This window comes from Puma concolor, chromosome E3, assembly GCF_028749965.1.
Source record: "Puma concolor isolate L17-30 chromosome E3, mPumCon1.1.hap2, whole genome shotgun sequence".
Taxonomy (NCBI): Eukaryota; Metazoa; Chordata; class Mammalia; order Carnivora; family Felidae; genus Puma; species Puma concolor.
The window spans coordinates 6,976,979-6,993,292 of NC_141682.1; the positions used below are offsets into that span (position 1 = coordinate 6,976,979).

Below are 16,314 nucleotides of genomic sequence, written 5' to 3' on the forward strand. Positions count from 1 at the left end.
CAACCAGGTTAAAAAAAAAACTTACATGCAATACATGTTTGTGTGTAGAAAGATAAGATAGGCTCAGGCTTAGTTTCATTCCTACAGTTTAACCCAACAAGGGCAAAAAAGCAAACCCCATAGCCTTCCCTCACCAGGCACAGGGGTGGAAAGACGGCGCTGGGAAGTTAAATAATGATCGTTTTAACCCCATTTCTGAGCTAGTGTTTCTTATCTTGAGGCGTGTGCATGCGCCACTGGCCCTCCACCACTACTACTGGGCAGAGGGGAGGAGGGGCAGGGAGAAGAGGCAAGCCATGGTGGGGTGGGAGCCCATCACTGATGTAAAGGAAAAAACTCACGTTACTAGACAAGCAGTCAGATCACCCAAGTTCTAAAGCATCAACTGTGAGCCTCCACTTCCTTTCTACCTGGGAATGACAAGGTAGCTTACCTTGTCCACTTTACCTCAGTAGGATTGTCAAATGGAAATGGAAGTAGGAAGTCAAATGGAAAATGTCTATGGATGCATTTTATGGATGATAGAGTATTACATGTCAGTGAATACCCATTAACAAAACAAGCAAGAAAGGACCTGAATGTGAGACAGGAAACCATCAAAACCTTAGAGGAGAAAGCAGGAAAAGACCTCTCTGACCTCAGCCGTAGCAATCTCTTACTCGACACATCCCCAAAGGCAAGGGAATTAAAAGCAAAAGTGAATTACTGGGACCTTATGAAGATAAAAAGCTTCTGCACAGCAAAGGAAACAACCAACAAAACTAAAAGGCAACCGACGGAATGGGAAAAGATATTTGCAAATGACATATCGGACAAAGGGCTAGTATCCAAAATCTATAAAGAGCTCACCAAACTCCACACCCGAAAAGCAAATAACCCAGTGAAGAAATGGGCAGAAAACATGAATAGACACTTCTCTAAAGAAGACATCCGGATGGCCAACAGGCACATGAAAAGATGTTCAGCGTCGCTCCTTATCAGGGAAATACAAATCAAAACCACACTCAGGTATCACCTCACGCCAGTCAGAGTGGCCAAAATGAACAAATCAGGAGACTATAGATGCTGGAGAGGATGTGGAGAAACGGGAACCCTCTTGCACTGTTGGTGGGAATGCAAATTGGTGCAGCCGCTCTGGAAAGCAGTGTGGAGGTTCCTCAGAAAATTAAAAATAGACCTACCCTATGACCCAGCAATAGCACTGTTAGGAATTTATCCAAGGGACACAGGAGCACTGATGCATAGGGGCACTTGTACCCCAATGTTCATAGCAGCACTCTCAACAATAGCCAAATTATGGAAAGAGCCTAAATGTCCATCAACTGATGAATGAATAAAGAAATTGTGGTTTATATACACTATGGAATACTACGTGGCAATGAGAAAAAATGAAATATGGCCTTTTGTAGCAACGTGGATGGAACTGGAGAGTGTGATGCTAAGTGAAATAAGCCATACAGAGAAAGACAGATACCATATGGTTTCACTCTTATGTGGATCCTGCGAAACTTGACAGGAACCCATGGGGGAGGGGAAGGAAAAAAAAAGAGGTTAGAGTGGGAGAGAGCCAAAGCATAAGAGACTGTTGAGAACTGAGAGCAAACTGAGGGTTGATGGGGGGTGGGAGGGAGGAGAGGGTGGGTGATGGGTATTGAGGAGGGCACCTTTTGGGATGAGCACTGGGTGTTGTATGGAAACCAATTTGACAATAAATTTCATATATAAAAAAATAAATAAATAAATAAAATAAAAACAAAAAACAAAAACAAAAACAACAAAAAAAAAAACAAGCAAGAGCTGAAGGAGCTTCTTTCTGCCTTTGGTGTCCTCTTCTGGAACACCCCCAAGGATGCACTCCACACCACTTCCTTATGTCCCATACGTTAGGAAGCCTTGACAGGGGTGGCTGGGTGGCTCAGTTGGTTAAGCATCTGATCTTTGGCTCAGGTCATGATCTTGCAGTTCACAAGTTCGAGCCCTGCTTCTGGCTCTGTGCTGACAGTTCAGAGCCTGGAGGCTTCTTCGGATTCTGTGTCTCCCTCTCTCTCTGCCCCTCTCCCTCTCCGTCTCTCTCTCTCTCTTTCTCGTAAATATAAAGAAAAGAAAGAAAGGAAGGAAGGAAGGAAGGAAGGAAGGAAGGAAGGAAGGAAGAAAGAAAGAAAGAAAGAAAGAAAGAAAGAAAGAAAGAAAGAAAGAAAGAAAGAAAGAAAGAAAGAAAAGAAAGAAAAAAGAAAGAAGCCTTGACAGAAAAAACATGTTTTAGGTTATTTGATATCACAAGAGCCTCCCTCCCTCTCCCCTACACAAAGCTTACCAAAAGGTTTAATGCGGACTTTCATCAAAAACCAAAAGTTCTCAAATAAAGTGCCCTTAATTTAATAAGCTTAGAAAAGGATACAATGATGGGAATTTGTAGGTGTATTTGGGTGGCGTTTCCCTTTGCCTCTCTTTTGAAAAGAAATCAACAAGACTTATAAAATTGAACCCCTAGAATGGGGAAGAAAGAGAAACTCTGCAAAGTTCATTTTTAAAAAAGCAAAAAATATAGAGCGTGTCTTGTATGTACCAAACTTTACACGGTGTTTTGGATCATCATGTATTTGAAATCCTGTCCACCATCAAAGCAGAAAGACAATTCTAAGTGTCACAAATATTTCTCAGGGCAGTGAGTGGAGTGGGCAAGATTTGGTCTGAAAGCAGAGGTAAGAAAAGAGAAGAGACCAGGACAGAACTGTTACAAGTGAGCCCTTGATGTCGTCGGGAGGCCCTTCCATGGGACCCCCTCATCCTTTGGAAGGGCTCTCCACTTGCACATTCCTGCTTCACAGTGATGTTCAGAGTAGGTACTGAGACCTACTGACTGATCTATCTTGGGTGTGATGACCGTGGAAATACGATCCACAAATGACTGACATACTCCAAATGCCAAAGAATGTCATTTCTGGACAACAGAAAACACACACACACACACAAACACACACACACCAAAACAGCCCAAGCAGCAGCCATGTCAAAACGGTGGAACTTTATTTCTATGGATCCTTTGGTGTCGGATAAGGTGTGGACTCTGTCTAAAGCTTTCCCCGCATTCAAGACATTTGTAAGGTTTTTCTCCAGTGTGAGTCCTCTGGTGCGTAATGAGGGTTGCACTCTGGCTGAAGCGTTTCCCACACACAGAACACCCATACGGCTTCTCCCCAGTGTGGACCCTCTGGTGTTTAGAGAGGTCTGAGCACCGTTTGAAGCTCTTCTCACACTCCTCACACGTGTAGGGTCTCTCCCCTTTGTGAATTCTCTGATGTCTAAAACGGTTGGAAATACGGCAGGTCTCCCCGCATTCGTGACACTCGAAGTGTTTCTCTCCTATGTGGATCCTCTGGTGCCGGGTGAGATGGGAGCTCTGCCGGAAGCTGTCCCCACACTTAGGGCAGGTGTAGGGCTTTTCGCCCGTGTGTGTCCTCTGGTGTTTGATCAGGGCAGCGCTCTGATTGAAGCGCTTCCCACACTCTTGGCATTGGTAGGGTTTCTCCCCCGTGTGGATTCTCTGGTGTTTAAAAAGATCAGAACGCTGTTTGAAACTCTTCTCACAGTTCCCGCATTTATACGGCCTTTCTTCACGGAGCTGTCGCTGGGTCTTAAAGAGGTCTGCACTGTGGAGCTGTTCCTCGCTGTCAAAGGAGCGGGGAGGTTTCACTGTGTGATGCTTTACCGGCTCTGAACTCTGTGTACAACTGTCCCCCAGGTCATTGTGGTCAACGGGCCTCCCTGTGGCCTGCACGTGCTGACAAAGAACAGAGTTTGAACTTCTGGCCCTGTTCCCAAGTTGGCCATGTCTGAAGTCTCCCTCCTCCATGGGACCATTCTTGAGATCTGCGGTGCAGGGGAGTCCTTCCTCTTCAGGAGAATTTTCCAGTTTCAATGATGAGGGATTTCTTGACTGCTTTTCTACCCCTATCTCACCAGTGTCACTACATCCAGGGGGAGCCTTCCTGTGGGACCCTTCTTGTAGCTGCCCCTGCGGCTCTACTTCTTCTAAAATTTCTTGTTTTGGAATAAAGTCTTTGTTCTCCATTCTGGTTTCCAAACCTGAAACATTCAAAAATAAAAAGGAGGCAAACCGTAAGAGACTCTTTTTATATATATAATTTATTGTCAGATTGGTTTCCATACAACACCCAGTGCTCATCCCAACAGGTGCCCTCCTCTATGCTCATCACCCACTTTCCCCTCCCCCCCACCCCCATCAATCGTCAGTTTGTTCTCAGTATTTAAGAGTCTTCTATGGTTTGCCTCCTTCCCTCTCTGTAATTTTTTCCCCCTTCCCCTCCCCCCTAGTCTTCTGTTAAGTTTCTCAGGATCCACATATGAGTGAAAACATACAGTATCTGTCCTTCTCCACCTGACTTATTTCACTTAGCATAACACTCTCCAGTTCCAGCCATGTTGCTACAAATGGCCAGATTTCATTCTTTCTCATTGCCAAGTAGTATTCCATTGTATATATAAACCACATCTTCTTTATCCATTCGTCAGTTGATGGACATTTAGACTCTCTCCATAATTTGGCTATTGTTGAAAGTGCTGCTATAAACATTGGAGTACCAGTGCCCCTATGCATCAGCACCCCTGTATCCCTTGGGTAAATTCCTAGCAGTGCTATTGCTGGTCATAGGGTAGATCTATTTTTAATTTTTTGAGGAACCTCCACACTGTTTTCCAGAGCGGCTGCACCAGTTTGCATTCCCACCAACAGTGCAAGAGGGTTCCCGTTTCTCCACATCTTCGAAGAGACTCTTAAATAGATAGCAAACTGAGGGTAGCTTGAGGGGAGGTGGGTGGGGGGATGGGCTAAATGGGGGATGGGCATTAAGGAGGGCACTTGTTATGATGAGCACTGGGTGTCATATGTAAGGGATGAATCACTAAATTCCACTCCTGAAACCGTTTTTACGCTATATGTTAAAGAACTTGAATTTAAATACAATAAAAAAAAAAAAAGAAAGAAAAAAGGGTGACATTTCATGCTGGTGCAAGAGTAAAATAAGCAAGTGCCTGCAAAAAAATAAGCACCCTCCCAAACCTTTTTAACTTTCTCAATGAACCACTCCTCAAGATAAATGATTTTATTTTTTTTAATTGTAATGTTTATTTTTGAGAGAGGGAGAAAGAGCGAGAGCAGGGAGAGACAGAGAGGGAGACACAGAATCTGAAACAGGCTCCAGGCTCTGAGCTGTCAGCAGAAAGCCTGACGTGGGGCTCGAACTCACAGACCGCGAGATCATGACCTGAGCCGAAGCCAGACCCTTAACCAACTGAGCCACCCAGGAGCCCTTCAAGTTAAATGATTTTAATTAACCTGCCAAATGTACTCATATTTACCTGTACAAACCCCATTCTTTCCTTTTACACTTGTGCCTATACCCACACACCCATCTCTTTCCCCCTGCCCCACTCCACCGTTGCAGAAGACACAATATCAGGAAGGGGTGTCAAGAAGGGCACGACAGCCTGTACCCCATGGAGGATGGTTTAACAAGAGAAATTGTATTCATGTGATAGGTTATAGTAACAGACACACCCCATGCCTCCAATGTCTGGAGTGGGAGACAAATCTAGGACTGACTGCAAGTCTTTATATAAAGGAGCAGGTAAGCCACCAGATTCCACCCCAAATCCAGAATTTTTGCAGTTTACTCCCCAGGGAGACTGAACCACATAAATTCTGGACTGGGGACACCAGGTACAACTGAGAACAGGGGACAGGGACCACTTTCACATCAGGAGAATCAAGTGAAAACAGACACACAATTGGTAGAACCTCAGTGCTGTTCTCTGCTCACGTCCCAAACCATGAGCTCCAAGAAAGGGCGGGGATTTTTGTGACAGGGGATTCATAGGTTTTGTTCCCTAATGCGTCCCCAGCACTTAGAATAGCACCTGGCTGGGGTGCCTGGGTGGCTCAGTCAGTTAAGCGTCTGACTTCAGCTCAGGTCATGATCTCTCAGTTCGTGAGTTTGAGCCCTGCATCGGGTTCTGTGCTGTCAGCAGAAAGAAAGCCTTCTTCAGATCCTCTGTCCTCCCCTCTCTCTACCCTTCCCCCACTCAGGCTCTCCCTCTCTCTCAAAAATGAATAAACATTAAAAGAAAAAAAAGAACAGCATCTGGCTTATTGCAGACACTCAATAAAAATATTTGTTGAATAAATCTCTCTATGGTAAAATTTGCAAGCCCAGGCCTGACATATGGAAATTCCCCCAAACAGCACCTGATAGCCAAGGCAATCTTGAGAAAGAACAAAGCCAGAGGTATCACAATACCAGTTTCAAGATATACTACAGGGATGCCTGGCAGGCTCAGTTGGTGGAGCATGCAACTCTTAATCTTGGGGCTATTAATGGGTGCAAAGATCACTTAAAAATAAAATTTTAGGGGCGCCTGGGTGGCGCAGTCGGTTAAGCGTCCGACTTCAGCCAGGTCGCGATCTCGCAGTCCGTGAGTTCGAGCCCCGCGTCGGGCTCTGGGCTGATGGCTCAGAGCCTGGAGCCTGTTTCCGATTCTGTGTCTCCCTCTCTCTCTGCTCCTCCCCCGTTCATGCTCTGTCTCTCTCTGTCCCAAAAATAAATAAAACGTTGAAAAAAAAATTTTTTTTTTAAAATAAAATTTTAAAAAGAAAAAAAGATATACTACAAATCTGTAGTAATCAAAATAGTATGGTACAGGAATAAAAATAGACACAGATCAATGTAACAGAATAGACAGCCCAGAAATAAGCCCACAATTATATGGTCAATCAATGACAAAGGAGGCAAGAATATACAATAGGGAAAATACAGTCTTTTCAATAAACTATGTTGGAAAAACTGGATAGCTACATGTAAAAGAATGAAACCAGATCACTTTCTAACACCATACACAAAAATAAACTGAAAATGGATTAGAAACCTAAATGTGAGACCCGAAACCATAAAACTCCTAGAAGAGAGCATAGGCAGTAATTTCTCTGACGTCAGCTATTTTCTACATATGTCTCCTAAGGCAAAAGAAACAAAAGCAAAAATAAGATATTGGGACTACATCAAAAAAAAAAAAAAACTTTTGCAGGGGGCATGTGGCTGGCTCAGTTGGCGGAGCGTGTGACTCTTGATCTCAGGGTTGTGGGTTCGAGCCCCGTGATGGGTGTAGAGTCTAGATAAAAATAAAATCTTTTGTTTTTAATAAAAAAAAATATTTGAAATGTTTTATTTATTTTTGAGAGAGACAGAGACAGAGTGCGAGCAGGGGAGGGGCAAATAGAGAGGGAGACACAGAATCTGAAGCAGGCTCCAGGCTCTGAGCTGGCTCTCGAGATCATAACCTGAGCTGAAGTTGGATGCTTAACCAATTGAGCCACCCAGGCACCCCAAAAATAAAATCTTAAAAAAAAAAAAAAAGCTTCTGCATAGCAAAGGAAACCATTAACAACACAAAAAGACAACCTACTTAATAAGAGAAGATATTTGCAAATGATATATCTGATAAGGGATTAATATTCAAAATATATAAAGAACTTATACAACTCAACACCAAAATAAACAATCCAATTTAAAAATAGACAGAGGACCTAGAGGCACCTGGGTGGCTCAGTTGGTTAAGTATCCAACTTCGGCTCAGGTCATGATCTCACAGTTCATGGGTTCAAGCCCCACATCAGGCTCTGTGCAGACAGCTCAGAGCCTGGAGACTGTTTCAGATTCTGCGTCTCTCTCTCTCTGTCCCTCCCCCACTCATGCTCTCTCTCTCTCAAAAATAAATAAACATTAAAAAAAAATGGGCAGAGGACCTGAAGACATCTTTCCAAAGAAGACATAGAGATGGCCAACAGACACATGAAAAGATGCTTAACATCACTAATCATCAGAGAAATGCAAATCAAAACCACAAGGAGATATCGCCTTATACTGGTTAGAATGCCTAAAATCAGTATGACAAGAAATAACAAGTGTTGGTGAGGATGTGGAGAAAAAGGAACTCTCATGCACTGTTGGTGGGAATGTAATGTAAATTCGTGCTGCCACTATGGAAAACAGTATTGAGGTTCCTCAAAAAACTAAAAAGAGAAATACCATATGATCCAATATTTCCACTATTGGGTATTTACCCAAAGAAAATGAAAACACTAATTCAAAAAGATATATGCACTCCTACATTTATTGCAGCATTGTTTACAATAGTCAAACTATGGAAGTAACCTAAAGGTCCATCAGTAGATGAATAAAGAAAATGTGATAATATATACATGATGGAATATTATGTAGTCATAAAAAAGGATAAAACAACACAGATGGCCCTAAAAGGTATTATGCTAAATAAGTCATGGGGTGCCTGCTGGCTCATGGTAGGCATGTGACTCCTGATCTCAAGGTTGTGAGTTTAAGCCCATGTTGGGTGTAGGGCCTACTTTAAAAAACAAACTTAACAAATTAAAAACAAATAAATAAACAGGTCAGACTGAGAAAGACAAACACCATATGATTCCACTAATATGTAGAATCTAAAAAAAGAAAAAGAATATACAAAAAGCAGAATCAGATCTATAAATACGGAGAACAAACTGATGGTGGCCAGAGGGGCGGGGGAAAAAGGTTGGGCAAAATGGGAGGTACGGGCTTCCAGTTATGGAATGAGTAAGTCAGGGGAATAAAAGGCACCAGGTCACAATCCTACCCCAATACAGAGTTTTCAGTCAGAATGCTTATGTTTGACTATCACATACAAATGGAAAGTGAAGGGGCGCCTGGGTGGCTCAGTCGGTTAAGCATCCGACTTCGGCTCAGGTCATGATCTCGCGGTCTGTGAGTTAGAGCCCCGCGTCGGGCTCTGTGCTGACAGTTCGGAGCCTGGAGCCTGTTTCAGATTCTGTGTCTCCCTCTCTCTGACCCTCCCCTGTTCATGCTCTGTCTCTCTCTGTCTCAAAAATAAATAAACGTTAAAAAAAATTAAAAAAACAAAAACAAATGGAAAGTGAAAAGTTACCAACATTTCAGGAAAACCTCGAATATAAGTGCTGAGGAAACATGCAATGTGTAAAACAGAAAATCTAATGATCTACAGTTAACATTCTCAGGTAAATAAGACAAGATATTCCATCCAGGAAACAAGGAGGCTATAAGAAAAGGAATATTTAAAGAACAAGAAAAGGCTCCTGAAAATATCAATGAGAGCAGAAATATTTCAGTATTAACAGCTGGAAAACAAAGCTAAGGAGATCTCCCAGAATGTGAAACAAAAGATAAAGAAATGAGAAGGGGCAGAGAAGAACCTGATGCGATCAGTCCATGAGTTCCAACATCCAATGAACAGAAATCCCAGAAAGAAAACAGGAAAAAAATAATGAGATAAAAATAGATAGATCGAAAGACAGACAGATAAAACAATACCATAAAAAATTTCTTGGGCACCTGGGTGGCTCAGTCAATTAAGCGTCTGACTCTGGCTCAGGTCGTGATCTCGAGGTTTGTGGGTTCAAGCCCAGGGTTGGGCTTTGTGCTGACAGCTCAGAGCCTGGAGCCTGCTTCGGATTCTGTGTCTCCTTCTCTCTCTGCCCCTCCTCCACTCATGCTCTGTCTCTCTCACTCTCAGAAATCAATAAACATTAAAAAAAAATTTTTTTTTTAATTTCTCGGAATTCAAAGTGTGGGTGTCTATGTTACAAGGACCCACCTACTACTCAACAATGAATGCAAAAAAACAAAAACAAAAAACAAAAAAAAAAAGCCTCCTTCACACTAAGCTGCACCCATTCTGAAACTTCATACTAGCAGGAATAAAGAAGAGAGTCTAAAGGCTTTCGAACAAACATCACACACCAAGGATAAAATATCACAATGGCATCCAATTTCTCAGTAGCAACATGGCAAGCTAACTAGAAAATTCAGTCTTCAAAATTCAATGGTAAAATCATTTCTAATGGGGAATCCGGCCATCCCATGATCTGGATGTAGGAGAGGAATAGAGACATTTTCAGACATTTTCAGGCAAACTTTCAAAAAATTAAGCTCCCAAGAATATGTTCTCTGGAAGATACTGGAAGATGTTCTCCATCAAATCGAAGGGGGTAAACCTAGGAAGAGAATGGTGTGGGGTTCAGGAAAGAGAAAAGGAATTCCAGAGTGATAGTCAAAGAAGGTTCTTAGGACGATAGCCGTGTGGCAGGCCTGGAGGGAAGCCCATTCACACTGGAGCAGAAGTTTCTGCAGGCTTCCTCCAAGGGAACTATGAAACTGATAGCATACCTGATACATTTGAACATACAGTTTTACATTTCTAACAGGGAGACTGTGGGTAGACTGGTGTTCAATAGGTAGAAAGGCAGCACATGCAAAATGAGGCATTATTAATTCCAGAGAAAATTAGAAGTTGTAAAATAAAAGACATGTAATCATACAGGTTACAGGTAGTATTTACATGGGTAGGATATTGAAATATTGTATCAATATGCAAAAGAACTGATTTAACTATAATGAGAGAATTACAGACTGCTAAATGTGTGCATGGTCCCGTCTCCCTCAGGAGACAGTCAAGAAGTAATACCTGAAATCGGGGGAAAATTAGCAGAATAAGCATCCTATTTAGGAATATGAAAATAAATACCAGTGAAAAACACAAAAAAGATATTAAAGTTGCCTCTGCAAAGATGGAATCAAGACTGAGAAGGGCCTTGTATTTTCCAAAGGTTGGAAAAACACAAATCATAAAGTAAAAGATCAAAAAACCTGACTATAGTTGACACTTGAACAAGGGTTTGACCTGTGAAGGCCCAGTCATGCACAGAATTTTTTGGTAAAGTTGGTCCAGCACTGTAAAAGTATTTTCTCTTCCTTACAATTTTCTTAATAACATTTTCTTTTTTCTAGCTTACTTTATAGTAAAATAACAAAGAGTTAATACAGAAAATATAAAGAACTGCCACAAAGCAATAAAAAAAAATGGAGGAAAGGAAGGGAGATAGGATACAGACAATTCACAGAATGCCTCCCCCACCCAAAAAAAAATCTGAAAAGATTTAACCCAGAACCAATCAGGGAAATGTAAGTTAAAAACAACAAAATACTATTCATTCATTAACCCAACTAGTATTTATTGAGTACCTGCCAAGCACTATCTGTTCCAACTGCTTGGGATATATTAGAACCAAACAAAAACCCCTCCCCTTGTGGAGTTTACATTCTAGAAGAGGTGGTCAGACAATAGATAAACAGAAAGTAAATTCTATAGGACGTCAGAGGGTGATGAATGCTGTGGACCAAGTTGAGGAAGGTAAGGGATGGGACAGTAGTGTGGGAGGAGGGGACAGTGGAAAGGCAAACTGCACTATTAAACATGATAGTCAGGTCAGGCCTCTCTGAAAAGTGAGATCTGAGCACAGACTGGAGACAAGTCAAGGAGTTTGCTCAGTGGAGATCTGAAGGAAGAATGTTCCAGGAAGAGGGGCACTCAGGTGGCTCAGTTGGTTAAACGTCCAACTCTTGGTTTCAGCTCAGGTCATGATCTCACAGTTCGTGGGTTCAAGCCCCACATCGAGCTCTGCACTGACCATGTGGAGCCCACTTTGGGTCCTCTGTAGCCCTCTCTCTCTGCTCCTTCCCCTCTCACACTGTCTCTCTCTCTCAAAAATAAATAAATATATAAAAAAAAGAATATTCCAGGTGGAAGGATCAAATAAAGCGAAGAACAGGAGGCAGGATGCCTGCCATGGTCAAGGAACAGGGAGGTCAGTGGGGCTGAAGCACAATGAGCGAGGGGCAGCGTAGGAGAGGGGTGTGCAGGGTGACGGGGCCTTGTCACATTAGGCAACACAGGCTTTTCCTTTGCATGAAATAGAGAGCCACTGCAGGTTCTGAGCAGAGGCGTGATGTAACATTTTAAAAGGAACATGTGAGCTACTGTGTTGCGACATCACGCCATCAGCCAGGCACCAAATGTCAGTAAGGATGTAGAGAAGGAAGAATTCTCATGTATTTCTGGTAGGAGTACAAACTGGTTGCACTCCTGCCTTCTGAACAGTAAGATGGGCAACCACACCTAAGTCTATTCTCTATAGTTCCTATATACGTTCCTATATATGAACACAGAAGGATTCAAGTATGTTCGAGGCAATGCTATTTGTAACAGTGAAAAACTAGAAGCCTTGATGTCCACTGATGGAGGACAGTAGATAAATGAATTTTGGACAAGTCATACAATGAAAGATATAAGTGTTAAAATGAGTGGACTAGAGCTACATGTGCCAACATGGATAAATCCCAAAAATGTAATGGGGAAAAAAAAGAAAGGCAAGGTGCAAAAGAATCATACAGCAATATAATTTATACAGCATCAAAACATTTAAAAATACTATATATGTTTACAAGTATATGTATTTCTGTTCATATACAGTTTATATACACATTTTTGCATATAGAAGTACACACGTAATGTGCACACGTAGCTACATGTACATGTAGAAAATATAAAACATGCATGGAAGTAAGTACCAGAATCAGGATACTGGTTACCTCTGAAGTAAGAGTGAGGGGAACAGCTTCAGGGAGGGTATCCAGAGTTTCATCTACAGTTGTTACATTTTTTTCTGGGGGGGGGGGGGGGCGGCGGGAAGGGAGGGAGAATGAAGCCATTAGGGCCAAATATTAAAATATGATAAACCTGGGTGGTAGATATAAGGTGCCTGTTATATTTTTTATATTTTTCTGTATGCATTTTATTTAAAATGAACCAAAATAAAAAGCTGAATCTCTCACCTAACAATACAGAACAGCAAGGTCCCAGTGGGGTGACAAAAGAGACTCCATGGCTCTCAACATGGGTGTGTGACTGGCTCAGAGACAGATCACACACAGCTAGAAACAAAGCCAGCACTTACTCGGCGAGACCAGTGAGACCGAGGTCCTATGATCCTCCTGTGCGCTTTCCCAGCAGAACTCCCTCCGAGCTGGGTCCAGAGGCTCCCACTCCTCACAGTTTAGAGACACAGCCACATTCTCAATCTTCACCAACTCCTGAAACAACACGAGACCTCCACTCAGCACCTGGTGTCCCAGGACAGCATAAGTGACTGTTAATCTCAGGATGAGGCCAGACTCCGGAGGAGTCTGCAAACCCTGAGCAGGAAGCCCTGGGAATCAAGTAATAACCATGGCTGTCGAGTCTGTTCCAGTGAGTGTTGTACTAACTGGAGTTTCAGAGTAACAAAGACAGAGGCTGAAATTCTCTTGCAATCCTGGAAAGCCTTTCTTTCCGTGGACTATCCACACTAATTTGGGGTAAGAGCAAAATCTTCATTTGAGTTATATCACTGTGATTTATCAAAATGGAAATCGGATACAGATTAAAAATGTACAGGTAACCAGAAAGTGCCAAATTCCAGTGCTGGCTGTGAGATACGGTTACCTCGTGCGTGAAATGGACATAAATTTAAGAAGATGAAGGTACCTCCCTGACAGCGGATGCTCAGTAAAATCTACTTTCCCTTCCCACGTTGGTTTTGTGCTCAGAAGTCTATTAACTCAAAGATCATTTCCTGGATAGATTTATTTGTCACTACAGAAAGAAAGTTTCATGTACACCCTGAAGCTCAAAAATGTAGCAAGGAAAAAAGGCCTGAAACCCTTAGCACCCCGTGTACCTCTATTCCTCACACCCCTACCACCAGAACACTTTCACTCTTCACCTGGGGTGAGGCCCCATCAAGCGCTCTCTGAAAAGCGCGCACCACGGCCGCAGCTTTCTCCCCGCTCTGCGGGCAGTGCTTCCGCACCCAGGCCTGGAGCTCCTGGGGCAGGATGCTCAGGAACTGCTCCAGCACCAGCAGCTCCAGGATCTGCTCCTTCGTATGCATCTCAGGCCTCAGCCACCGGCGACAAAGTTCCCTGAGCCGGCTTAGCGCCTCTTCGGGTCCAGCCACCTCCTGGTAACGGAACCGCCTAAACTGCTGCCGCGACTTTTCGGAATCCTGGCAGTCCGCGGGCAGGTCCGACTCCTGACCTCCGGGTGAGTCTTCCTCCACTTTCACTATCAAAAGTCCATCACGCAGAGACGGCGCGGCGACCCTATACTTCTCAGCTGCCATCCAGGCTCCTGCCTCGGAGTCACTGACTTGACTCGCGGTCAAGCTCGAACTCATCTTTCTCCAGCACGTGCTGACTTTTCCGGAGTTCTGCCTTCAAGTGATAAGACAACAAACCCTGCAAAAAGCCACGGAAATCATCGGACCTTCCCAGAGCGGCGGGTCCCCACTGTCCGGTCTCAAGCGGGGCCCTATCCGGCCCGGCCCCCTCCGGTACTACTCCTACCCGCAGTTAGTCCAACCACGACCCGCGGCGCCAGGTGACCAAAAGTACGAATAAAGCCTTGCCGGAAGTGCGTCACCGACTCCCTGCGGTGCCCACCCCTCCCGGGCATTTCCGGAGCCTCTCTAGGCGCCCAGGAGGAGTGAGACCCATCTCGGTGGTTTGCCGTCCTGCCCCTTCCAGAGACGCTCTGGTGCGTGTGTACCGTTCTGGTGGAGCTTATAGTCGTTCAGCTTAACAGAACTAAATGACACTCTTATTTTACAACTTGAATGTCATTTTTTAAACACATCGTCTGTGAAAAAAGTTTTGTAACTTTAGTTGTAGGAAAAAGGTCCAACTATACGATGAGTGGTAAACGGTCATCTATCAATGTGGTATTTATGCAAGAAAGGTTTGTAGAGTTACCTGCAACATGCCAAGGCATCGTGCTCGACTCCATAGGTATTAAACTGAGTAGGAATAGTCTCTATCCTCAGGCTCCTAAGAGAGTTAGACACTTAAATCCTTACAGGACAGGGTGGTGAATGTAATACTTTGCATGTATGCACGGTACATTTGTATGACCCAGAGGTAGACATAATCAGCCATGGCTGATGGGGAGGGTATAGTGAAAGATTTCCCCAGGAGATTAAAACTTAAAACGTCCATGTGAGCTGAAGAAATGTTCTAATTAAAAAATAGTTTAGGGGCGCCTGGGTGGCTCAGTCGGTTAAGCGTCCGACTTCAGCTCAGGTCACGATCTCGCGGTCCGTGAGTTCGAGCCCCGCGTCAGGCTCTGGGCTGATGGCTCAGAGCCTGGAGCCTGCTTCCCATTCTGTGTCCCCCTCTCTCTCTGCCCCTCCCCTGTTCATGCTCTGTCTCTCTCTGTCTCAAAAATAAATAAATGTAAAAAAAAAATTAAAAATAGTTTAGATAGGGGTGCCTTGGTGGCTCAGTCCGCGGACTCTTGATTTGGCTCAGGTCATGACCTTGTGGTTCATGGGTTGGAGCCCTGAGTCAGGCTTATGCTGATGGTGTGGAGTCTGTTTGGGATTCTCTCTTTCTCTCTGTCCCCCCCTCACAAACTCGCTCTCTCTCTCTCAAAATAAATAAACTTAAAAAACGTTTTAAAAAAAGGTGTAGATAAGTTTATAGGCAACAAATCCCCAATAGATTAAATAAATTCCAATAAATCCCTCTGACATTAAGCTTTCCTATGCGCAGCTCCCTTGCAATGTCCTACACTCAGGCATCAAAGTTGCCAAGGACTTTGTCCTCTTCGAAGCTCAACCCTTCTGTTCTATCATTTACTCGCTCTCCCTCACTTTTGAATATCAGTATGGACACTGCTGCCACCTTCTCCCTCTTCTTTCCTATGCTTCGCTGGTTTCGATTATATCTGTGTTTGGCATCATATTGACTATATAAATAAAACACTTTCTAAAGAACTTGGAGGTAAAAAACGGCAAAATTAAAAAAAAAATTTAGTATTTATTTTTGAGAGAGAGAGACAGAGCCTGAGCGGGGGTGGGGGCAGAGAGAGAGGGAGACACAGAAACCCAAGCAGGCTCCAGGCTCTGAGCTGCCAGCACAGAGCCCTATGCGGGGCTAAACTCATGAACTGTGAGATCATGACCTGAGCTGAAGTCGACGCTTAACCCACTGAGCCACCCAGGCACCCCAGAACAGGGCAGAATTTTAAAGAAAGAGAAAAGCCAAAAGGCCAAACTCTCCATAGTTCCTAAGAAAAAGTACTTTTCCCTGAGGAAGAAAAGAAGGGAGGTGATGGGCACAGTCTATGTATGTACACCCATTTCTTCCTCACGGTTCCAGGGTCTTTGTGTTGTTTTCTTTTCATTAATATTTTTTAAATGTAAGAATATGAGATATCAAAAAAGGAATATAATGAGGAGAAACGAAGACAGAGATAATTGTTTGAGGTTGAGGCAGAAGAAATAGAAGGCAGCTTGCTCCCTGCCTTGAGTTCAAACAATACAAATTAGTTTCC

The 16,314-nt window shown here is 43.5% G+C and overlaps 1 protein-coding gene across 1 annotated transcript; it reads right to left on the minus strand.

Annotated features, from left to right (window-relative positions):
- Positions 1 to 3,005: 3,005 nt before the first annotated feature.
- Positions 3,006 to 14,387, minus strand: ZNF394 (zinc finger protein 394). Its single transcript, XM_025923281.2, has 3 exons — positions 13,706 to 14,387; positions 12,899 to 13,034; positions 3,006 to 4,086 (listed from the first exon to the last, which is right to left on the minus strand). Exons 1-3 carry the CDS (start codon positions 14,156 to 14,158, stop codon positions 3,011 to 3,013), a joined length of 1,665 nt encoding a protein of 554 aa, XP_025779066.2. The 5' UTR covers positions 14,159 to 14,387; the 3' UTR covers positions 3,006 to 3,010.
- Between the last annotated feature and the right edge of the window lie 1,927 nt (positions 14,388 to 16,314).